A 24661-nucleotide genomic window follows, 5' to 3' on the forward strand; every position below is an offset into this window, starting at 1 on the left:
ACATCCAATCTATACTAATGCGTTAGTTCGATCATTGTAAGATCGAACAAACCATGATCTTCTTTAAGATCAATCGAACTTGACATAATTCAAGGTTCGATCGATCCAAATGCATTAGTCTAATTGATCAAACTCTTTGGATTTTGTATTATCCTTATGCATTAGTATGATCGATCGAAGGATTGATCATTAGTTTGAATAATTGTGATAACAATCGAATGATTGATTGAACTTGACACAGTTAAAGGTTCGATCGAAAATCCGATCAATCATAGTACATTAGTTTTATCGATCGGACTATATGGATTTTTTATTATCTATGCTTGTGTATTAGCCCGATCGATCCTAGTGCAATAGTTTGATCGATCGTGATATGTCGAACATGACATGACATGACTAAAAGTTTGATCGAATATCAAATCAATTGTAGTGAATAAGTCCGATCATTTGTGATATGATTGGTTGATCGATCAAACTATATGGATTTATGATAATCCATCAATAGAGGTGCTCGATACTCAAAATACCCAAGTCACTGACTAATTGATGACTTCTCAAAGTACACTTTTATAGACATGTGAAGGATCGATTGAACATATGATTTTTAATTATGGGTAATTACCTTTTCCCCCTATCAACTACCAAAAAATGCGCGATGCCTCAATGAACTACCAATTCAACCAAAAAAAAGTATTCAACTATCACAGTTACATGTTTGCCCCTTTCTGTCAGCCTAGCTCGTGAAAAAACTTAAATACCATAACTTAATTTCAAAAATGTCCTAAATGTCCTCAACTTAAACAGAAAACAAAATAAATAAAATAAAGGAAAATGGGGGAGGGGGTGGCCGTGAGCCACCCTAGAGGTGGTCGGACCCATGGCAGCCACTCCCTTTCCTTTTTCTTTTTTCTTTTTTGCTTTTTTGTTCTTTGTTTTTTATTAAATATATTAGTTTTAATATTTTTTTATTAATAAATTTAAACCAAATTAATAAACCAAATATATATATATATATTTTTTTTTTTATCAATTGAGGACATTTTTGTCTTTTAATCAAAATTAACGTCCAAAACTGATAGATTGTGGCAGCCACCCCCTTTCCATTTTTTTTTTTTTTTTTTTTTTTTTTTGCTTTTTGCTTTTTGTTTTTTATTAAATATATTAGTTTTAATATTTTTTATTAATAAATTTAATCCAAATTAACAAACCAAATTTTTTATTTTTTTTTTGATCAATTGAGGGCATTTTTGTCTTTTAATCAAAATTAACGTCCAAAACCGGCATATTCTGTCTATGTTAACGGGTTTGACTGACAGAATGGAGCAAAATGTGTAAAGTTGGTAGTTTGATACTTTATTTTGGTCAAGTTAGTAGTTCGTGAGGGCATTGCGCAATTTTTTGTAGTTGATGGGGGAAAAGGTAATTATCCATTTTAATTAAATATGATTAATTTTTTTAATAAAATATCATTTTTAATTATTATATATATATATATATATATATATATTTAAAAAATTAATAGGTTTAAACAATTTTTAATTGACATAAATTAAAAAAATATAAAAAATACTATTAGCATCGACTTGTAGAGGTCGACGCTGATACTCGTAGTATCAGCGTCAACTTCTGTGTGTTGACGCTGATAAATTTACATCAGCGTCGACTTATATATAAACTACATCATAAAAAAAAAATTAAAAAAAAAAAAAAAAAAAAAAGGCGGGTGTTTTGGCGCTACAATTTTTCGCACAACATTCTATACTATTTTTCGCACAAAATCAATTTTTTCTTTGATATCACGCTTCTCTCTATCTCCCACTGCCCTGGCTAATATCACGTCTCTCTCTTATGCTTCTCTCATTCTGTTTCTCAATCTCTGGCGCCACAAAATCCTCCAGTAAGCTGCATCGTACCACTGGCATCCTCTACGTACGCAGCAAGCTCTCCCCAACTCGCCTCCATCGAACCCCCCGCAGGTGTGGATTTCTTCCTTCTCGATCTAGGATTTAGGATTCAATTTGTTTGAGGTAGCTAGGTTTCGATTTTGGGTTTGATTGACTGAAGCCATATTTTCTGAGGTTTTCTGTTTAGTGATATTATGGATAGAGATAGCATAAGAAATTCATGAAACAGCTTTCCTTTTCTTTCTTTTTTTAGGTCTGTACAGATGGTTCCTGGTTTTTTTTTCGCCATTTAGATTTTAGATGTTCTTGATGGTTATGAATGCCCCAAATTCTTCATTTTGCCATTGAAAACAATATGATGTATTTTGATTGATGCTCTTTGTTTCCTATATTGATCAGATATGGTTGATTTTCATAGGCCAGTGACTGGTATCTGATTTGGATCCTACACGGTAATATTTTGGTAAAATATATTTGTGCAAGAAGGAATATATATATACTAGATGGGAAGTTTGTTCGAAGATGTTAGCAAAAGGGAAGTTCAAAGATGTTAAGAATTTCTTGGCCCTGTTGTCTGCTTGTATGGGCTGTGCCCTTGTGGTTTGAGTTCTCAGCCGGTTTTGTGCTAATTGTGTTGTGCTCTGTTTTTGTAATGTTTGCTTGTTTTGTTGTGTTTGCTGGCTTGAAGTTAGCCCCTTTTTTGGTGTAATTAAAGTCCCTTGATTACACCTAGTCTGGCAGTATACTACTGAAGTTATTATTATTTTTATGGAGATAACGACTGAGACTTATTTGTTTCGGCAACAGGTCAAAATGCTCAAGCAACTATATATAATATAAGTTCTTTTTATAACTTGAAAAGTTGTTTCGGAAACAGTTTTTTTTTTTTAAGCTGCAGTAACTGTCTACTCTTTGTTTAATGTGATTACTATATAGGTAATCTCGTCTGTGTAAAAAATTGATTTGCTTTATTGTTAGTAGGCTTGATATTCAGAGGCTTGAGATTGCCAAAAACGACTTGCAACACAGGATCGCAAAAGAGGTAACATTGCTTTTGCTGAAACCATTCTAGAGTAAATCAGAGTGTTCGGGTTACTAACATGATTGTCCACAATTATTTATAGGCTAGAGGAAATGCAATTTTACAAGCAAGCTTAGAAAGAAGGAAGCAAGCATTGCATGAACGGTGCATGGCACTTGAACAAGATGTATTCCCTCTTACCCTATCAATTTCTAGCCTAAAATTTACCTGGTGTCATATATATGATCTTTGTTTGCATTAATAGTTCCACATATTGTGTCAGCATTAGGCATTCTGATGTTGGATTTTTTCATGCTCTTTTGGTACATATGCTATATGTACTGAAATTCTGCTATGCATATTCTAGTTATATTCATCTCTTTATCTATGCACCTGCATATGGGTAGTTACGCAAGTGTTAATTTAGAATAAAAAGTTAGTCTTAATGAAAAAAAAAAAAAAAAAAAGACCAAATCATACAGAGGTAGAACAAGGGACCCTTAATATTCTCGTCCTTTGATTATATTCTTAGGTTCACTCAATTTGACATCAGTAATGTTAATTGCACGAACTTTCTAAAACTTTGGAATAGGATCAATGGCTATAAGCTTTCTAGACTTTTTAAACATGATGCACCTATGGTGGTAAGTTTACCTCATTTGATGTTCATTGGAGGATACCTCCAGTTTATAATCCCCAAAATATGTTGATATAAGTGCAGGTTTTATATTGCTATGTCATCTATAACACCATAAAGTGTCACACTTAATGATTAGATATCAATGAAACTAGTGAGACGAGTACTTTTTTAAGAAGCATATCTAGGAATTTCAATGACACCAGGAAACAAGTTTTAGATGTCATCATTTGTACTTAAAATTCAGCTTGTCTAAAGGTTTAAATGGCTAAAAGATGAATTTGAAAGGAGACTCCATAGAAACAAGCAACGAATGACAATATAATTTTATTTTGTGGGTATTGCTCTTCCATTTGTTATGTTCTCCTTTTACTATCTTGAAGTCAAATACTTCTTGATATGATTCAATTGAATGTCCGACCTTGATGTTAAACTTTATGATTTCCTAAAAATAAAGGCCAATGCAATTTAAGGAAAGGCCTACAAGTCTTGCTTGGATTTAAGCTGTAACAATGCTTAGCACATGGTTATTCATCCCAAATAAAATAAAATAAAATTCTCAGCACATGGTTTGCTTTTCAATAAGTGCACATATAAACTCTTTGATTCTTGTTTCAAAGCAATTGTATGGGATTAGGCCTATGTGGAGTAAAACTTTGACAGAATTTATTTCTTTTTGTCAATTATGTAGTATGAGATACTCATGTCGTCCAATAATAGGGTTTCCTTCATCTTCTAATGCAACTTTCTGTTTCTTATATTTAGAGTCACATATATGGTTGTTTTAGAATTGGGGTTTGAATTATTGAGATGGGTTTTGATAGAACTATTTTGAATCAGATTTCTGGATTTGTGAAGGGTTTGATTTTACAGATTAGTCTAAAATTCTTTTTCATTGCTTCAAAGACTAGTAAAAGTTGTATGGTTTTTTAGTTTGATAATTCCAAAATCTCATATTCTGAGACTCATATCTCGATCTTCAAGCATCTTTGTTGCCTAGAGCTGCGATATATGTTTGTTGCTTTCACTTTTTTTGATGAGTAAAACTATAAACCACTGAGTATATTTTTATTGAAATGTAGCTCTTTGTCTTTCTTCCTTGATCCTTCCCTCGACATTCTGCAGAAGATCTATCCTCCTTTCATATGCTGTTATTCTTATTGTTGCAAAAGTATCAGTTGCGTGATGTTATTGCTGGAGTTCCAAGTTCAAATCTGTATTTGCAAATCTTATGAATAAAGAATTGTTTAGTACTTCTCAAAAAAAGAAAAAGAAAAAAACATTGTTTAGTCAGGCTAGAATTACTTGTATAACATATTTCAAACATGAGTTTTGTTGGAGAAATAATCAGCTCCAAAGACACGTGGGCCTAAGGTAGTATCGGGGGCCGAGCCCATCGGGTTGGCCCGGCCAGATCAGACCTAAGTACAAGACCAGTCGTTATCCCCAAAAAGACGGATATTCAAAATATATCAAGATAGACTTCTATCCCATCAAATATGGGATAAGGTACCTAATAGAATGACATTAGCTAAAGAGAGTGTCATATCCAGTTAGGACTCAGACTCCTAATTAGGAAGATAAGACTCAAGACTATGTGATCTAGGACTCAGACTCCTAATTAGATTATGTTCCAAGCACTCTAGCAGTTTTATAACTGTGAACTGTGAGCCTATAAATAAGACTACTACGCCAGGTATTAAAAAAAAAACAGATTCTCTGAACTCTTGAGATTACTGATATTCTCCAAAAAATAAGTTTGAACTGACTTAGGCATCGGAGTGGGGGTCCGGTCGGCACCCCCGACGAGCCGTTTGTTATTTTGCAGATTACGAGGAGAACGAACATCGAGGAAGGCAACGAATCACAAGGCAATACGTCACCGTACCGGAAACTGTACCAACAGTTTGGCGCCGTCTGTGGGAACGATTATTCGTTTCTCATAAAAAAAAAATCCGCAACGGTGACTACGAGATCAGATCATGAAGAATGACGATTCTCGCCTTTAAAAATCACGGCTCAAATTGGCTGGATTTTTCTTTCTTGAAGATCCTCAGTATGCGTCCACTGACACAAAATCAAAGTTCTCTATGGATGTGGGAGTCAGATCTGAAACTATGAAATTCGAGAGTTTTTGGATGTTTCATGTACTATCGCTCTGATCGTCTCCTTGGACTCCTGAAACGACGCAGTCAAAGCATCCATATTCTGTCTTCATCGGAAAATTGAGATAAGTTCATTATGCAATTACTCAGCAACTCCTTTATTTAATTGCTATTCAAGAGATGTCAGATCCAATCTCAAGAATAATAAAAATATTCTGATTAAGCATGTCTATCTCTTTATTGTGATTCGCAACATCCAATTATGTCAAAAATAAAAAGGGCACGTTACTGCTTAGCTTTAGCAGTTTAGCGTACGCAGGTGCTTTGCTATTTCCTTTTTTGCAAAGATAAAAACAAAAGGTAGTAGCATGGCGTTAGAAAACTTCCTCTCAATTCTTGTTTTCTAAAATTAAATAAAGTGATATGGAATTGAAGACCACGTCAAGGTCCCATGTCAAAAGCAAAAAAGAAATTTGATCAAGTCTTGGTGCTATTCTACATAGTTTCTCATATTCATGATTATTAATTGTTAGACCCTGCCATAACATGACTGAGAACCTTAGAATGAAAGGTTGCGTTTAATGTTTTTGAATAGAGATCTCACCAAAATGATCTGAGTTAGTAAATTCTGAGAAAATATCTACTTGTGAAAAAATATCTATGAGCAAAACATGAGACGACCTCTCCATGCCTATGCTTTGTTAAGCTTCCTGTGCAGGTCGATCTTCTTTGGCTACAGGAGTCAAGAGCCCATTGAGAAATTTTTGCTGGCAACCGACTAAGGAGCTAGAAAAAGGAGAGAAGAAGAAATAAGAGAGAAGACAGAAAAGTAGCTGCAGAGGAGTGGGCTAGCTTCTAGTACGGAAAATTGTGAAGAAAGGCAGTGACGCGATTAAGAGAGAGGGGGAGACAGACATGAGAAAAAATAAATAAAGAGAAGGGTCTGAATTCTGGAAGGAGATGGACATTATGAAGACGTGCCTTCAGGGATTGAAGAAGGAATCGGGCCTAGTCCAATTCATTCCAATGAGTTGGCCCAGACAAACAAAGAGAAGTTGCTATAGACTGACGTGGAATCCACGCTGCTGGAGGGTCTCCCAACACAGAGAAGGCCTACCCAACCATTCTCCACTTCAATGGGTTCCAAAGCTCCACCTTGCTTCTCCAACAAATAGTTCGGCCAGTAAATCACCGATCAAAGGCAGAGGCCAGAAACGCCCGACACCGAGCCACCACAAACGCCGAGTGTCTCGCCATCTAGCTGAGGAACGGATTGTCAGTCCAGGTAGTTCTCCAAGATCTACACGTCATCAGCATGAAACCAAGCCTATGGGTTGTTTGTTCCGAAGGCTTCATCAAACGCCACCAAGTCAGCGGCCATTACTGGGATTCCCAGAACTGCTGGGTTCAGACTCAGATCTGCTTCCCGAACCAAAATTCCAAGGTGGATGGGTCTCGGTGGGACGTTGGGTTTGGTCCTGCAATCCAAGTAGTGGGTTCGGCCTCACGATCCAAATAAGCATGCAGGCTTGGCAAAGTGTAAACGACGGGTTTCGCCTAGTGGGCTGGAGATTTCCAGTAAGAAAAATTCCCAGAAGATTCTGGACTTCCAAGGATGAGAGGACTTCGGCCTTCGAGTTATGACTCTCTTTCGTTCGGCCAACGCCCGGAGCAGAACTTGCATGGCACCGGCACCATCGGAGCGTCGAAGGGGATTCAACGTGATCCACTCCCACCGACTCTGTGACCATCAAAAGCCCCGATGATGTGAACTACCGAGGCGGCAGTAGATCCTCAACAACCGGCCTTTGAGTTGGCTAGAACCGGTTCTTCCACGAACGTTGGACTCAGTTTCGAGTGTCTGGCCCAAGCTAGAGGTCTGATCTCAGCCGCTGGATATCAAGGAAGCGGTAACCAACTTGTTTCCACCGCAAATCGGCAATAACCTGGTGAAGAAGAAGAAGTGTGGTGAGAGTTAAGAGACCACGTGGTTAATAGCCACGTGCCATTCAAGTCAAAGAGAGAAGAAAATAAAGGCCCAGCAAAAAGAGAAGATGGGTCAAAGAAGAAGAATAAGAAAAGAATAAGAAGAAACCACGTTGCTCTTCCCCCTTGACCCCAAAACTATCAACCAATCCTCCGAGACTTGTTGCATCTACTGGTCTCCATCAAGCCCACGGACTCCTAGAGGTCCCGGTAATGACCTTGTGGAGCCTGTGGACTCCTCGGCACTTCGGGTCTTCGCCCAGTGAAACGTTGGAGCCCCGAATGATATTATTTCCTTCTGGAGAGCTTCAGGCCAGGACAACTTTGATGATGGTGGACAGAATCCCGACGGAACAGTGACTGCCCGTGATGAGCCCCTATTCAACGTGGGTGATGGATTAGAAGGTACCGGACCTCCTAACCGAACCTGGAGCATTTCAAGATCATAGACAACGCTCAAAGCAGAGAACGGGACGCAGTTACAGGACCCCCGAGCTCTGGTTTTCGGGGCTCAGAAACTGTGAACCTCCGAGACTCACCCAGAAGGTTCTGAACTTTCGAGGACCAGAAATTCCGAGGCAACTGCGACGGTTTCATGAAGTGGGTTTAGATGTACCTGCAGGCTCACCGAGACACAGGCGCGTGTATTGCCTCGGACGATTTTCGAGTTACCCATCACTGAAACTTTCCGAAGCGCTGGGTCCGATCCCGGATATCTGGCCCAAGCTAGAAGTCAGAGGTGAGCCCATCCACTATGATGCGCAACTCGATTTCGATTTCAACCTCCGGGTATCAGAGTCGTGGTAACAGTAAACCCACGTTCATCCCCGAATCACACCGCCATCGCTCACCCACCAAGGCTCACATAATCCAGAACCTTCGGTTTCCTAGAAAAGAAGAATGGAAAAGATGGGTCAAGAAGAAATAGACATGGTTTTGCTGAATGCATCGCAAATTGGAAAGAAGGTTCGGTGTTTCGTTTTGAGAAAGGTTTTGAAAAAACCTTGATGATGTGGATAACTTTGGTTGATTCAAAAATCGTGAGTGATGGGCTAGCTATAGAATGTTCTGGATTTGGTGAGTTGTTTCTTCTCTCACAGGTTGACAATAAGTAGTTTTGCCCGAGATCTTGAGTCAGAACACCCAAAAAAAAAAAAAAAAGAAAAAAGAAAAAAGAAAAAACGAAGCAACCGGAGGTAGCAAGGTTTTCAATCTCCAAGGAGCTGACCGAATTAGGGGCTTCAAATTGGGTGGCTACGGTGGTTGGGCCACTGACATCGTGAGTGGGCAGCGGCTGAAGCTGCGTTTTACGGCCCTGTGTTTTAAATTTTGGGTGTTTTGATTTGCTATTCTTGGCCGAATGAGGGTGGGTTTTGGAGTTTGAGTTCTTTCCTCTTTCTCAGAGATTAAAGGGTTGATTGGGAATTCTCTTTCAGTTGTAGTTGACAAATTGATTGAAATTTCTATGTTTGAATTTTGAGGTTTTGTGGCTGAATTGAGGTGTTCTGGGTTTTCAAGCGAACTGGGTTTCGAGAGGAGTTTTGGTTTGGTGATGTTTGGATGAAAGAAGTATTGTGCTAGTCGATTAGGTGACAGATTTTAGTTGAAGAAGATGCTGAGGATGTTGAAAGTTAGATCCGAGGTGTTTTATTGAGGCTGAAAGTTAGATCCGAGGTGATTTATTGAGGCTGAAAGTTAGATCCGAGGTGTTTTATTGAGGCTGAAAGTTAGATTCGAGGTGTTTTATTGAGGCGGAAAGTTAGATCCGAGGTGATTTATTGAGGTGAAAAGTTAGATCCGAGGTGATTTATTGTGGTGAAAAGTTAGATCCGAGGTGATTTATTGAGGTTAAAAGTTAGATCCGAGGTGATTTATTGTGGTGAAAAGTTAGATCCGAGGTGATTTATTGAGGTGAAAAGTTAGATCCGAGGTGATTTATTGAGGCGGAAAGTTAGATCCGAGGTGTTTTACCGAGGCGAAAAGTTAGATCCGAGGGGATATACCGAGAAGAAAGTATAATCCGAGAAGTTTGATCCGAGGGTATTCTACCGAGGCGAAAAGTATGTACCGAGATGACACATACCGAGAGTATTATTCCAAGGGTACTATCCCGAGGAGACTATGCCCGAGCTCCTAGTTCCAAATAGCACACTTTGAGGACCCCTCCAAATTTGCCATCCTCCGAAGTGCACAGTCACATGCCGAGGAACCAGTCCGAACCGGAGGTCCAGCTTGAGGAACTCTCCCAAAGAGCCCCATATCGAGTGGCGTGCAAGATAAGGAACTCCAAGTAAGACGGTTCATCTTCATCGAATTCACCAGATAAGTTCATACTATTCTTTTACAAACATGATTTATGGATAAATGTTGGTTTTTACCAACCAGGAAAAAATATATATATGAATGCACTTGTACGCTTTGCCGAAATATATATATATTTTGATAAAATAGACTCATGTGTTGAGGCTTCACTCCTGTCGTGAGTGAAAGGATCACAAAATCATCCCGACGGATAAAAAGAATATATGGTGCTACTGTGCATTCTGCTATTTTGTTTTAGGATATGCAGTGCTTCGTTAACCCTTTTTGCAGAAAAGATACGGGGAGACAACCCCTACAACAAATTAAACAAGGAAAAGTCTCTCGGTCAGTCCAACACCGAGAGCAGGAAAAGTTTCTCGGTCAGTCAACACCGAGAGCAGGAAAAGTCTCTCGGTCAGTCCAACACCGAGAGCAGGAAAAGTCTCTCGGTCAGTCCAACACCGAGAGCAGGAAAAGTCTCTCGGTCAGTCAACACCGAGAGCAGGAAAAGTCTCTCGGTCAGTCAAACACCGAGAGCAGAAAAAGTCTCTCGGTCAGTCAACACCGAGAGCAGGAAAAGTCTCTCGGTCAGTCAACACCGAGAGCAGGAAAAGTCTCTCGGTCAGTCAACACCGAGAGCAGGAAAAGTCTCTCGGTCAGTCAAACACCGAGAGCAGGAAAAGTCTCTCGGTCAGTCCAACACCGAGAGCAGAAAAAGCCTCTCGGTCAGTCCAACACCGAGAGCAGGAAAAGCCTCTCGGTCAGTCCAACACCGAGAGCAGGAAAAGTCTCTCGGTCAGTCAACACCGAGAGCAGGAAAAGTCTCTCGGTCAGTCAAACACCGAGAGCAGGAAAAGTCTCTCGGTCAGTCCAACACCGAGAGCAGAAAAAGCCTCTCGGTCAGTCCAACACCGAGAGCAGGAAAAGCCTCTCGGTCAATCCAACACCGAGAGCAGGAAAAGCCTCTCGGTCAGTCCAACACCGAGAGCAGGAAAAGCCTCTCGGTCAGTCCAACACCGAGAGCAGGAAAAGCCTCTCGGTTAGTCCAACACCGAGAGCAGAAAAATAAAAATTCTCTCGGTCTATCCAACACCGAGAGCAAGAAAAACCTAACGGTTAGTCCAACAAAGGATACAACGGCAGAATTGCAGGTTTTCGGAAGGACAAGAACATCCAAGATAGAATCGGCCCGAGTCCTTTCCTCGGACGACCCGAAATGGTTATGGAAAGGACACCAAGACAAGAAAACCTCTCGGTTGGAGGTCTCCAGACGTTAAAAGATTGGAGCATTCAGAGATAAAGAAATTAAAAGGTAAAGATTTCAAGTTATGATTTCATTTCAGTAATATATAAAGTCTTTTACAGGTTACAAAGATTTCTGAAAAGAAAGGTAAAGCTCAGCGACCTGACTACCCACCTTGAACGACTTAACCTGCTGTCGCAGACTAAAGTTATGGGGGGTAGCTCATTAAGGTAAACAGGAAGGTAAAACTTCAGAATGATAAAGATTCAGGAAGAAAAAGCTCCAGTATGACAGAGCTTCAGGAAAGATTCAGGATGATAAAGCTTCAGAAAGAGTTTCAGTAAAGATTCAGGAAGACAAAGCTTCAAGGATGACAAAGCTTCAGGATGACAAAGGTTCAGGATGGTAAAGGTTCAGGGAGATAAAGTTTTAGAACGACAAAGTTTTAGGACGACAAAGCTTTAGGATGACAAAGCTTCAGAATGAAAAAGTTTCAGGAATGAAAAGCTTCGGGAAGGTATGAGGATAAAACCTCTTTAAAAAATTATCAAGATACCAAGAGGACTTGACTATCCGCCTCGAACGACTTAGCCCGCGGTCGCGGACTAAAGCTATGGGGGGTAGCTCGACAAAGCTAAAGCTTCTACAAAGGGAAAATCACCGAAGCTACACCAAACTCTCAAATTAAGATCTCTCAGGAGCAACTCGAACAAAGATACGGGGAGACAACCCCTATAACAAACCATACGGGGATATCACCTCTACAAAAAATAACCAAGTAAGTTCATCGCTTCTAAAAGATTTTTTCATATCCTCCTTGGTCATAACTTACACAAACCGATTGTTTGTTTAAGTTAAGGAGGATAACTCAAAGTAAGATTTTTTCTCTCCTAGTCACGGAGTTCAGAACAAAAAGATTTTTGAAACAAAAGATTTTTCTTACCCTCCTCGGAGTTAACTTACGCAAACCGATTGTTTGTTCAAGTTATTAGAGGATAAGTGAGAATTGATTTGTCATGGAAAGTTTTTCCATAACAAAGAATTCAAACATTACAAAGTTCGAAAATAAAGATATTCACAGGTGAGACCAAGCTAGATGGTGTTCAGATTAGAAGATTCGGTACGCCAAGCACAAAACCTCAGGCCAGCAGAAGCCCCTAGTCGTTATAAGTCTCGGACAACCAAAGCCTCAGCGCTAGTCTGGGCCTCCGAAACCCCCAAGAGAGATTTTTGTGGAAGCGGTCTACGAAGCACTACCGATGAAGAAGCTTCAGGTATGTTAAGCCTTTTCTTCAACGGACAACGGTTTACCATTTTTTGTCAGACAGAACCTTGATCTCAGGAAAGTTGTACGCAAAGTGTTCTCTCAGAGTGGCATTTCACCACAATCTTGGTGAAATCAACTACATCAGTCCGATCCATCTCCTACCGAGAGTAGGAGATCATTTTTACAACTTTGGCCCGACCGACAATATTATGTAGAGGCATTTATGAAGAAGATATCTATGAGAAGTTGCTATTAGTACTATGACAAATCACAAGTTGGATCCACTCAACCCGATCCAAGGAGGAGATAAACATTTAGCAACTACTTCAGGGAAATCAGGTATCAGTTATCCCTAGTAGAATTGGGATAGGACTTATGGTCCAATCAGATAAGAAGAATGATCAGATCAGAAGTCTAAGAAGATATCAGATTAGAAGTCTAATAAAGGATCAGAGTCCAATTAGAACTTTAACAGCAGTTCTAGATCGACAAGGAGCAGGAATTCTAATCCTTCCAGAGATTCGAGGCATTATTCGTCATAATTACTTTGAAAGAGGCAGTAATTGTCAGATACAGATCATGGAAGATCCAGATTCAGAAATTGAGGTATTTAATTCTCTTACATTCTAAATTCAAATAAGAGAATTAGGGGGGTAACTGTTGGAGAAATAATCAGCTCCAAAGACACGTGGGCCTAAGGTAGTATCGGGGGCCGAGCCCATCGGGTTGGCCCGGCCAGGTCAGACCTAAGTACAAGACCAGTCGTTATCCTCAAAAAGACGGATATTCAAAATATATCAAGATAGACTTCTATCCCATCAAATATGGGATAAGGTACCTAATAGAATGACATTAGCTAAAGAGAGTCATATCCAGTTAGGACTCAGACTCCTAATTAGGAAGATAAGACTCAAGACTATGTGATCTAGGACTCAGACTCCTAATTAGATTATGTTCCAAGCACTCTAGCAGTTTTATAACTGTGAACTGTGAGCCTATAAATAAGACTACTACGCCAGGTATTAAAAAAAAAACAGATTCTCTGAACTCTTGAGATTACTGATATTCTCCAGAAAATAAGTTTGAACTGACTTAGGCATCGGAGTGGGGGTCCGGTTGGCACCCCCGACGAGCCGTTTGTTATTTTGCAGATTACGAGGAGAACGAACATCGAGGAAGGCAACGAATCACAAGGCAACACGTCACCGTACCGGAAACTGTACCAACAAGTTTTATGCACATTTTTGCTATTTTTATGGCTCAGGTTATTCTCACAATGATATCGATCTATCTCCGGGGCAAAGTTTGGATGGAAGTTTCCGGAAGTCTAACTCTGGTTTGTAGTAATTGCTTAGTTTGCATCCCCCCTCCCCCCCCCCCCCCCCCCCTTTTTTTTAAGCAGCTGATAGTTAGTGTAATGTCCCAGATTTTAATTATTATTGACACAATATTTTATTAATGTTGTAAGTGATATTATATTATTGGATTAATAATATTTGCAATAAAATGAACTAGACTCTAATCTTACAAAACTAATTACTAAGTTTTGTATGGAAATATCTAAGAATAATAATATGTAAAAGATTAACTTAAGATATTTTTATAGATTAAAATTTTGTTATAATAATATAAAATTTGTTAAGTTACTTAATCAACAAGTTGTAGAAAAAAAAAAAAAAATCTTACAACTTGCAAAGCAAGTTGTCTTCTTCTTTTATTATTTCTTCTCCTATTTTTCCCTTATTTTTGTCTCCTTCCTTCTTCTTTTTCATTCTTTCTTCTTTTGTTTTTTTTCTTCCTTTCACCGAGACACGGTGAGACAGAGAGAGAGAGACAGAGACGGTGAGAGAGAGATTCGGCAGAGAGAGTGAGATGCCGAGAGAGATCGGGAGACAGAGAGATGGGAGGCCGATCCTCCATGGATCTTCCGGTGGGCGAGCTGGATCGTCGCCGGTGAGCCAGGGGTGCGTTTTTTCGGCGAAACCCAGGAGCTTGGACTCGTGACCCGTGAGCTGAACCCGACGAACCTAGGAGAACCTGTATGACCCAATCTTCAGTGGTGAAGTCCGGCGCGATTTTCGGCGGTTCTTGTGGATTTCCGGTGAAGACTTGTTGAACCTGAGACCAACAGAGGAAGAAACCCGATTTTTCCGGCGACTTCATGATGCGATTTTTCAATAGATTTTTAAGAAACTCCCTAAACTAAATTTTATGATTTAATTTGATTAAATCAGTTTATTATGGGTTCCCTTGTTGATCGGATTATTGATGATTTGATATGGATGTTATTTGGTTTTGTTATTGAAATATATTATGGATTTGGATTGTGATATTCTGAAATTAGTTTACTGATTTGGGTATTTAGGATTGTGTATTTCGGTGGCTTTTCTTCCCTGTTTTGAAATGGGTTTTGGCAGTGTGTGAATGGGTTTTGAGAGTTGATTTATTCCCCTGTTCTTGTTGGTGTTGGCTAGGTAAGATTGAAGAACTGATTATTGATTGTGTGATTTTCTGGTGTTTTGGTTGGATAGATCAAATGATTTCTTCTGTTTTCCTTTTAGGCTGAGTGAGTGTTGATTTCTGTGGGTTTTAGGCAGGAGAAACTTATGGGTTATTTTGATGGCTAATTGATGGATTTCATTTTCAGAAAAGAAGCCGAATGGGTTTTTGTTAATTATTTTTGGAGTTTTGATTTCATGGTTTGATTTGGGTTATTGAAGACAAAAACCGGTTGGGTACTGTGAAAATTATTCTGGTTTGTTTTTGTATGAAGATTTTTAATGGATTTCTATTTGAAAATTCTAAGGTTGATGTCATAAGCTTGGTTTGGATTGTTAATGCTAGAAGGTGGGAGTAGTAAGTAATTTTGATTTCCTGGTTAGTTTATGGGGTTTAAATTATGATGGGTGATTTGAGAGTTGTTTTGATTATAATGTTGGGGTCCATTTTGTTAAAGGATTCTTGGATTTGTGGGTATATAAATTGGTGTTGGTGTATTGATGGGAAGAAGGGTAATAATACGGTTTGAGAATTTTGGATTAGATGAAATATTGTCTCTATCTTTTCATGACGCTATGCCCTTGTAAAAAAAAAATATATAAATTATTTTGTTGTGAATTGGTGATTGAGAATTATTGTGGTGATAATTTTTTCTAAATGATCTTGCTGGGAATTTTTATGAAAGACTTTTGGTTAGTGGCTGATTGGGTTGAAATCTCATTTATGGAAAATTCTGTTTAGGTTTCAATATATTGAAAATTATTGATCCATTGGTTAATATGAGAATAAATTCTGGGTTTGGCTGAGAATGTTGGTTTTTCTATTTACGATTTATTGTTGGATATTTTTTTTAGTGCATTGAGTTTCTGCTTAAAGGCTTGAGGATTTATCATGTTTTGGACAAATTGATGAGAATTGAGTTCTCTCTTGATGATCGGATGGTGTTTATGTTTTGGATAAGGTTCTATTATGTTGCCATAAATCTTAATGAGTTCAACTTAATATTGGATTGTTTGGATATGAAGTTTCAGATTAAGGATTTGTTAATTCAAGGGAATTGTTGTTTTTGGGGAGTTTTTGCGGGTTAGGCCAAATGAGTTCATATTAAAATTCCTAGAGCATTGATGATCTAGTCACTAAGTAGTAATGTGGACTTATGAATATTGATGGGTAGTACAATTTGGAGACCTCTAGTTACGTGTTAAGTTTACTTTAATTAAGTTGTAGACTTCAAATTTCAGAATATTCTTCTAAGCTTCTTCTTTCAATTTATTTAGGTAAAAGCTCGATCCCGACGCTAATGGCAAGTCCAGGTAAGGGAACACAATTTTAAACCCCGGCGAAATTTTAAATAAAACATTTTCAAAAAGAAAAACGTCAGGAATTTTCAAAAGACTTTTTCACTTATATATTATTGTTCTATTATCTCAAGTATGAAATAATGAATATGTTACCTGTGAATCACATAGATGAATGAAGCTGATGATTAAATGTTACATGTGCACTATATGAATGAAGCTGATGAGTATATGAATATGTTACTTGTGAATCACATAGATGAATGAAGTTGATGAGTATATGTTATATGTGCACTATATGAATGAAGATGATGATGAGATTATGATTCTCAATGTATATATGTTATATGTGCACTATATGAACAAGATGATGAAACTATGTTGAATGTATGTCTTATGTTCCTCACACAAAGTTTTGACCCACGGTACCATAATGCTGTGATCCGGATCTTATGTTGATGATGATGATGGGTAGCGGGGCAACCACACCAAAAGTGTGGGGCAATCGGCCGGGGGGTCCTCATCTAAGGAGCTTCCTAACCCGGCAGCACTCCCTTGTGACGACAGGATGAGCCTATGGGTCCTTCGGGATTGGTTCTATGGACGAGCCCAACGTGCACCGCTCATGGTAAAAATGCGGAAGTGGGCCAGTGGTAGACAAAACTTACACATTATGAATGATGATTTCATATGCACATTTCTTATTGATGCTGATATTTCTATATGTGGACTTTGAAAATTCTAAAATACCAAACTGTGATTTTTATACCCCTATATGTTTTGTTGTGTTACTTACTGAGTTGTCGAACTCACCCCTTACCCTTACAACCTTTTCAGGATGGAGTAAGCCGGAGTCACTTTTTGGTAATGGCAGACTTCGCTAAGGGCAATAGATATTTTGGGGGACGGTTGTAACCTTTGTATTGTACAATATGTTTACCTTTAGAAATCTATAGCATTGTAAAGAGCTACTCTTTTATGCATGTAAATAAAATAGATGGTATCTATTAGAGGTATGCTTTATGCAAATGTATTTTTAGGCTCAAGTTCGCGTTCTCCATATTTCCCAAAATGGGGGCGTGACAGTTAGCTTTCCTCCATTTTGTCTCATAAAAATTAATAGTTAATCTCAATTTCTTGTGAAAAAGAAACTTATGATTCTCCATAATGTAAATGTTTACATGTTTTGAGTTCTGTTATAAATTAAAATTAGATTTGAAATTACAAGAAATATATAACTTGAATGTTTGGAGTGAGAGTGGCTTTAGAAGTATCCAGTGATGGTTCTTGCTTAGCTAATCTCCATAGCGTATTTGCGAGATTACCCAATCTCCATAGCATCAGTTATGTACTTGGTTTGGTTCTTGCTTAGCTACTCCTTCAAGACCAATCAATGTGGATATTGGAGAATGCTATCGTATGAAAAGACATTAGTTATATAGTAGGCAATGTAAATTACAAAATTAAGTCATTTATCTCTTCATAAGACAATGGGCGAATATTGGAGACCTATATTTCTCAGTTCCATATCTGGTTGAGGTGTGTAAACTTATTCATATATAACTCTTTCACGTTGCCTTGTACAAGTTTGTAATCTCATGCAACCCTTCTTGGAAGTGAATTGATATTTTGATATTAAAGTGGCTAATTTTATGTTATTTGGTTCTCTGTTTGCACTTTGAAAGATGGGTGTCAAGAAACAAAAACACTTTTCAATCTTAGATATTTCAGTTTTAGGCTACTAAAGTAAATATATTGTGTTGGATTATGATTAGCTTCTGTCTAAGCTTGAATTGTACTAAGTTCCCCATCTATTTGTATGTTTTATCATTTTCTTTATTGTGTATAAATTACAAAATATGTGTATAAATTACTAATGGCGTATTAGTAAATTTTAGGTTGATGCTAAAAATTTTTAAAAAAAAAAATTGTCCTATGCACTTAGCACAAAAAATTAAAAAATTTTAGATTTACTAATGGCGTATTAGTAAATCCTATGCACTTAGCACAAAATTGTCCATCTTCACTAACTTTAGTTGAGTGCCTGACGGAACAAGTGAACACTTTCAATGATTATTGGAAGCAAGCAAATGGACCATTCTCTGAGACCTACAACCCTGGGTGGCAGAACCACCCTAAGTTTTCTTGGAAGCAGAACCAACCCATGAATCAGGGAGGGGCCCCTCATCATGCCCACAATCAATACCATCCCGGATTTCATCACTGGTTCATAATCATGGTCGCTCGGCTCAACCAGCATTGGCATACCAAGCATCAACTCAAGTGCTAGCCTCTTCTTCACAATTCACTTTGGAAGAGACTCTCAAGGCCTTCATGCAGTTTATAGACCAATCAATTAGTGAAGTGAAGAATGCTACTATGGTAAACACTCAAGCAATTGCCAAGATGGAGGTTTAGATCGGTCAAATTGCAAATCACTTGGGTGAGAGAGAGAAGGGAAAGCTCCCTAATTAGGCTGTGCCCATCTCAAAGTTACAGTTTGCTGGTGGAAGCTCTTCAAATCCTGCGCATGAGCAGGAGCATGTGCAAGTAATTATCACACTGAGGTCTGGGAGACAAATAGATAGTGAAGTGGTTCATCCTAAAGAGAACCTTGTTGTGCCTCAAGGGCAAGATAGTGGCAGCAATGAGGAAAGAGATGCGGAGCCATCTAAAGTTACACCCACTGTTGAGGATCCTCCTAAGTCATTTGTGCCTAAGGCGCCATACTCAGAAAGATTACAAGCGTCTAAGAAGAGATGGAAGTTTGAGGACATTCTGGAGGTGTTAAAACAAGTCCAAATCAATATCCCATTTTTGATGCCATCCAATAAGTGCCGTCATATGCCAAGTTCTTGAAAGACTTAATTATAGTCAAGAGGAGAACCAATGTCTCGAAGAAAGTACGTTTGACTGGGCAGGTCAGTGCAAGCTACCCATTAAGCACAAGGACCCTGGGTGTCCTACTATCTCTTGCATGATAGCAGTCAGCGTCGAATTAAGAAGGCTTCATTAGATCTTGGAGCAAGTGTAAATCTCTTACCCTATTCAGTCTACCTGCAATTGGGGTTAGGAAAATTGAAGCCTACATCCATGACACTTCAATTGGCTGACAGGTCGATGAAGATACCATGAGGAATCATTGATGATGTTTTGATCAAGGTGGATAAGTTTTATTTCCATGTGGATGTTATTGTGCTTGACACAGAGCCAGTTCAAAATGTTGGGATTCAGATAATGCCCTGATCAATTGTAGGACAGGAGTGATGAAGATCTCTTTTGGTAACATGACAGTGGAGTTGAATATCTTTGATATCAGTAAGCAACCACTGGAGTATGATAAGGTTAGAAGTGTATGCTTGATTGAGGAGATCAATGAGTAGACTACTGATGAATCAAGCATTGAGGACCCCTTGGAGGCATGCTTTGCTCAATTTGGAGAGGATTTGGATTTGGAGAAGTTACTTGAGCAAGCTAATGCTATTTTGAAGTTTGCTCCTTTGGTGAGCAGTGAGAAGGAGGAGACAGCAGTACCTGAGCCTCCCTAGAAGGAACTTAAGCCTATACCGAACACTCTTAAGTAGAAGTTTCTAGGTCCAGCAGATTCTTTGCCTGTGATTACAGCTTCAAATCACAGAGTTGCATGCAACACTATGACCACAGAGTTGAGGTCCAGTTTTTTAAGGTTACCATCTTTGTTCGTTTTGGTACTCCTAGAGCAATCATAAGTGATGGAGGTAAGCATTTCTGCAACAAGATGTTTTAGCAGTTGATGAAGAAGTACTTCATCACACATAAGGTTGTCACCCCATTTCACCCACAGACGAGTGGGCAAGTGGAGATTTCGAATTGAGAGATCAAGAAGATTTTGGAAAAGACTGTGAACCCTTCAAGGACAGATTGATCTCTACAATTGAATGATGCATTGTGGGCTTACCGTACAGCTTTCAAGACCCTGATTGCATACCCCCATATCGTCTTGTGTACGGCAAAGCATGTCATCTTTTGGTTGAGTTGGAGAATAGAGCATAGAGCATATTAAGCTATCAAGCAGCTGAACTTCAATCTTACAAAGGCTGGCTCACAAAGGAAGCTTCAACTCAATGAATTAGAGGAGCTGAGGAATGATGCATATGATTGTGCGGGGTTATATAAGGCACGGATGAAAAAGGCTCATGACCAGAGCATTTTGAGATGATCTTTTAAACCTGGTCAGAAAGTCGTTTACAATTCACGTCTGCATCTCTTTCCATGCAAGCTCTGATCTCGATGGACAAGCCCATTTATTATTTGATTTGTTTTTCCTCATGGGGCCATTGAGATTGAGGATCCAAAGAATGGTACCACTTTCAAGGTTAATGGACAAAAGGCTGAAACCATTCTTGGAGTTGAAGAGTCCAGAGATTGAAATGACGCTGTTGGAGGATCCTAGTTATTCAAAGTGATTGTCGTTTATTGTGAAGAGTTTGGTTGAAGACTGAAAGCTTAGCGCTCGTGGGAGACAACCTTCATTCATTTCCTTGTCATTTGATTTTGTTTGTTTGTTTTGTTTTTATTGTATTTTTCAGGACAAGTGTTTGTCATTCAAGTTTGGAGGAGCATTCTCCTACGTTACACTCGACTTGTGTTGCCCATTTGGTATTGTATTTCTGGTCACATTTATAACACCCCAGAAAAATGTAGGATTTTCTTTTATTATAAAAAGAACCCAAAGATATTTTTTGAATAATAGATTAAAGGAGAATAAAAGGATTTTTGTATAATATTAAGTGTTTTACAAGATTATTGTATAAAATTTTTATATGATATATATATATATATATTTTAAAAAAAGAAAGGAAGAAGAAGAAAAAGAAAAAGAAAAAGAAGAGACGTGTCAATGGAGACTCTAGAACAATGAATAAAATTTTTTTATTTTTTGGATTAAATACCTTATTGGTACCTGAGTTTTCAGCTTTTTTAAATTTAGTACCTGAGTTTTCATATGTTTCATAAGTGGTACCTGAATTTAGGGATAATAATCACTTTGGTACTTTTGTTACATTTTCCGTCCGAATATTAACGGTTTGCCACGTGTCAACCGCTGAGGTTGACACGTGACACTATATAAAAATTGTTTAATGGGTTTTGACCCTTGGGGGTGGCCGAACTACCCCTAAGGGACACGGGGTAGTTTGGTCAATTTTATTTTTTTAAATTGTATTATTTTATTATTTTTATATAATTTTAAAGATTTTTTTTTAAAAAAAAAAATAATTAATTTTTTTATATAGTGTCACATGTCAATCTCTGGCAGACCGTTAATATTTCGATGAAAAATGTAACAGAAGTACTAAAGTGGTTTTTAACCATAAACTCAAGTACTACCTATAAAACAAATGAAAATTCAGTTATTAAATTTTAAAAAGTTGAAAACGCAAGTACAATGAGATATTTAACTTTTTTTTTTTTTTTTTTCAAACATTAGTTAAGTGTTCATCTAACCTTAAAATGTGTACCCAAGCTCTTGACAAGTTTCAAACATGCACCAACACTTGCAGATTTAAGCCATGCGCGCCCTGTCCCCGCCCTTTTCTTCTTATGCAACACTTCTTCACCTTTCGTTTCTTTTCTTCTCTCCTTTCTCTCGTTTCTCCCTTCTCTTCTGCACATCCTCACGCACGAGAGATTGAGAGAGATGATGAAACAGAGAAGAGCAACCCAGCGAGAGAGACCGAAACGGAGAGAGAGAGAGAGCAGCAGCAGCACCGTGGATGCCTGTGTCGGTGCCATAGGTGACAGACCCACAACCCGGTACCGGTGGTTCCCAAGTTCAGAAGCTGTTCCAGAGGTAATTCCTAGTGATTTTGTAAGATTTATTTCCAAATTTCTTGGATTGATTGATGAATGAGAGAATATGAAATTTGGGTTCTTTGGTGAATGTTTTATTGTGATTTTGGGTGTTTGATTTTGGGTTGATTTCTTGTGTGAGTAGTAAAATTCTGGATTGTTCTCGGTGGAGAAACCGAATGACAGTGGTGATTTTTGTTTGGGTTTTTCTGGTAATTAAATGAATGGGTTTTTTCTGATTTACTCAATGGGTGTTTTGATTTTTCTGTGCATGACCAAATAAGTATGGTGAATTACTATTGAAAATTTTGAAGGTTTGGATTATGATTTGATCAATTTGGAGAGTTGCTGTTTTTCTTTGTTTTTGGAAGATTTTCTTAGAGAACCGAATGGGTATTGTGAAAAAATATCTGGGATGTTTTCGATTCTCTCTTTTTCTCTGATTGATGGCCGAATAGGTGTAAAATCTATTGTAAAATTTATGGGTTTTGTGAAAGATTTTCTGTAGAAGACGAGTGGGTGTTATGATTTTTGGGGAAGCTTTGGTTTGGGTTTTAGTATTGGAAGTTGATGATTTCATTGGTAAAGTTGAGAATAAATTATGGGTTTCGAGAGGAGTTTTGATTTGGTGATTTTTGGAAGATTTTCTGTGAATGGGTATTGTGATTTTGGCTTTGTTATAGAAAACTGAATGAGGGATTTTTCGTAGGGAGTTTTCCATTGAAATTTTTTGATTTGCTGTTCTAACCAAATGAGTAAGTAATTTTGTTTGGGTTTTCTTTTTCTGTTAATGACTGAATCTGTTGAAATTCTGGATTTGTTTTTGTGTGAAGATTTTTGATGAATTTCTATTTGAGAATTCTGAGGTTGATTTCATAGCTTGGTATGGTAATGGATTTCAGCATAATCATAACACATTTGGTATAATGATCTCCAAGTTAGTCTCAACAAACTAGTTCAGACCAGCAGAGGAGCTCATTAATAGAATGAAGGAGGAAAAACGTAGTATTACAGAATATATATTCCTCTCGATATGCAGGGCCTATGGTCGTAGTCACAGGCCACTGGATGTTGTTGGGGTCTTCAACAAGGTAGAGGACTTCCAGTGCAAGATGGCTACTTCAATAGAATGAAGTAGGGAAGATGGAAGTTTTCGTGTTGCATGGAGTACAAAAGAGATGTGAGAATTTGCTCTGTTCATGCTAGCAAGAAACAGAGGCTAACAAAGATGATTTGGGGTGCTTCAAAATCAGCAGTTCTTGATGTCCCCTGTCTCGTCTTCGCTCAAATCAGCAGCTCTTGATGTCCCGGCGCAGTTTGTGAAAATGGAGGAGCACAATTTCTTCAGCGCCTGGGAGACGTGCAATATATTCTCGGATGAGCAAGCTCCGAGCCTTCAATGGTGCCATCCTGACCAGTGGACCTAAAGGAAGCAAACCCATGTTCAGATATTATTGGGAAAATAATAAGAAAAGCCAAAAGTGAGCTCAATTAGAGCATCTGATCCAGGTCATGCTTGGACATGAACGCGGTTCTCAACACAGCATGCATGCATGCATGCCCACAAGTATTAGCGACCAAATTCTGCCACATCTGAATCAATCCGTACCTGGATCACCTTCTCTTATGTTGAATGCCTACAGAAGTCAGAAGGCATCTTTCCAAGTCTTTGATGTAAAGAATTGACCAACAATAAGCATTTTTCATATGTGACCCCAATTGTTGTTGATCCAGCGCATGTAGGCCGGAGACTGGAGAGGGAAAGAAAAGAGAAAAAACAAATGGTGCTCAAGTAGAGTGATGGATTGTAAAAGCATGAGCAAAATTTCTAGCTATTATTCTATAATCCTCAGGCTCACAGCCAAATTAAACCGCTTTTTTTTTTTTTTTTTGGTGCTTCAGTTTATAACTAGAAGCCATTGATGTTATCCTTCAAAGGAGCCCAGAATCTTCTGTTCCAACACAAACAAAACCAAGCAGCTATTCGAGGAGCCCAGAACCTTTGTCATTGTCTTTTTCGTCGGATGTGGAGTCCATGTTATCTCCTCCACGGGCAGGGAGGTACAGCAGGTCAATGAGTTACTCAGCGAGGATGGATGGTGCGGAGGGCAGAGGCAATAGTTCGTCACCTCAAGAGCTCGTTGGTGGAGGTGATGATCCAGGCAATTGCTCATAGCGTGAATTATGTTTGGGTTATTGAGGATGATTGTAGCTTGGTTGGAATCGTCACATTTTCTGACACATTGAAGGTGAAGTGGAAATAAAAATATTATTTTAAGGTGAAGTGGAAACTTTTTGACATGTCATTAACAGACGTCGAATAATTGGACGGAAAATACATGGAGGGGCCTTTTAATTTTCAAATTCGTGAAAAAGTTAAGGAACAAAAGTTTATTTTTGAAAGGAAAAAATGCACCTTTGGTCCTTGTAGTTGACCTGAATTACAAATTACTACTTGTGGTATCAACATGAATTCAAAGATCCATGTGGTTGGCTTAATTTATAAATCGATTCCTGGAGTCAGATTCCGTTAAATGCCATGTCAGCGTTAATAAGATAGCGACACGTGTC

General features: G+C 38.4%; 1 protein-coding gene and 1 long non-coding RNA gene across 5 annotated transcripts; both read left to right on the forward strand.

Moving 5' to 3' along the window:
- The first annotated feature begins 1745 nt into the window (after window positions 1-1745).
- LOC133857779 (rho GTPase-activating protein 7-like) lies at window positions 1746-17290 on the forward strand. Of its 4 annotated transcripts, none has more exons than XR_009898376.1 (6): window positions 1746-1976; window positions 2886-2946; window positions 3029-3112; window positions 13729-13800; window positions 14288-16276; window positions 17099-17290. XR_009898376.1 is itself a non-coding variant. In XM_062293127.1 (6 exons), exons 1-5 carry the CDS (start codon window positions 1849-1851, stop codon window positions 16262-16264), a joined length of 372 nt encoding a protein of 123 aa, XP_062149111.1. In that variant the 5' UTR covers window positions 1750-1848; the 3' UTR covers window positions 16265-16276; window positions 17099-17290. The 4 variants fall into 4 exon arrangements, 3 of the variants coding, with proteins under 3 accessions (XP_062149108.1, XP_062149111.1, XP_062149110.1); XM_062293127.1 differs by having other exon boundaries at window positions 1750-1976; window positions 2883-2946; window positions 16241-16276; XM_062293124.1 differs by lacking the exon at window positions 14288-16276 and having other exon boundaries at window positions 1749-1976; window positions 2883-2946.
- A 4490-nt stretch (window positions 17291-21780) lies between these two features.
- Window positions 21781-24374, forward strand: LOC133857602 (uncharacterized). The gene is made up of 2 exons (XR_009898356.1): window positions 21781-22091; window positions 23130-24374. It is a non-coding gene; the product is annotated as an uncharacterized LOC133857602 (long non-coding RNA).
- The last annotated feature ends 287 nt before the right edge of the window (window positions 24375-24661 follow it).

This window comes from Alnus glutinosa, chromosome 14 (genome assembly GCF_958979055.1).
Source record: "Alnus glutinosa chromosome 14, dhAlnGlut1.1, whole genome shotgun sequence".
Taxonomy (NCBI): Eukaryota; Viridiplantae; Streptophyta; class Magnoliopsida; order Fagales; family Betulaceae; genus Alnus; species Alnus glutinosa.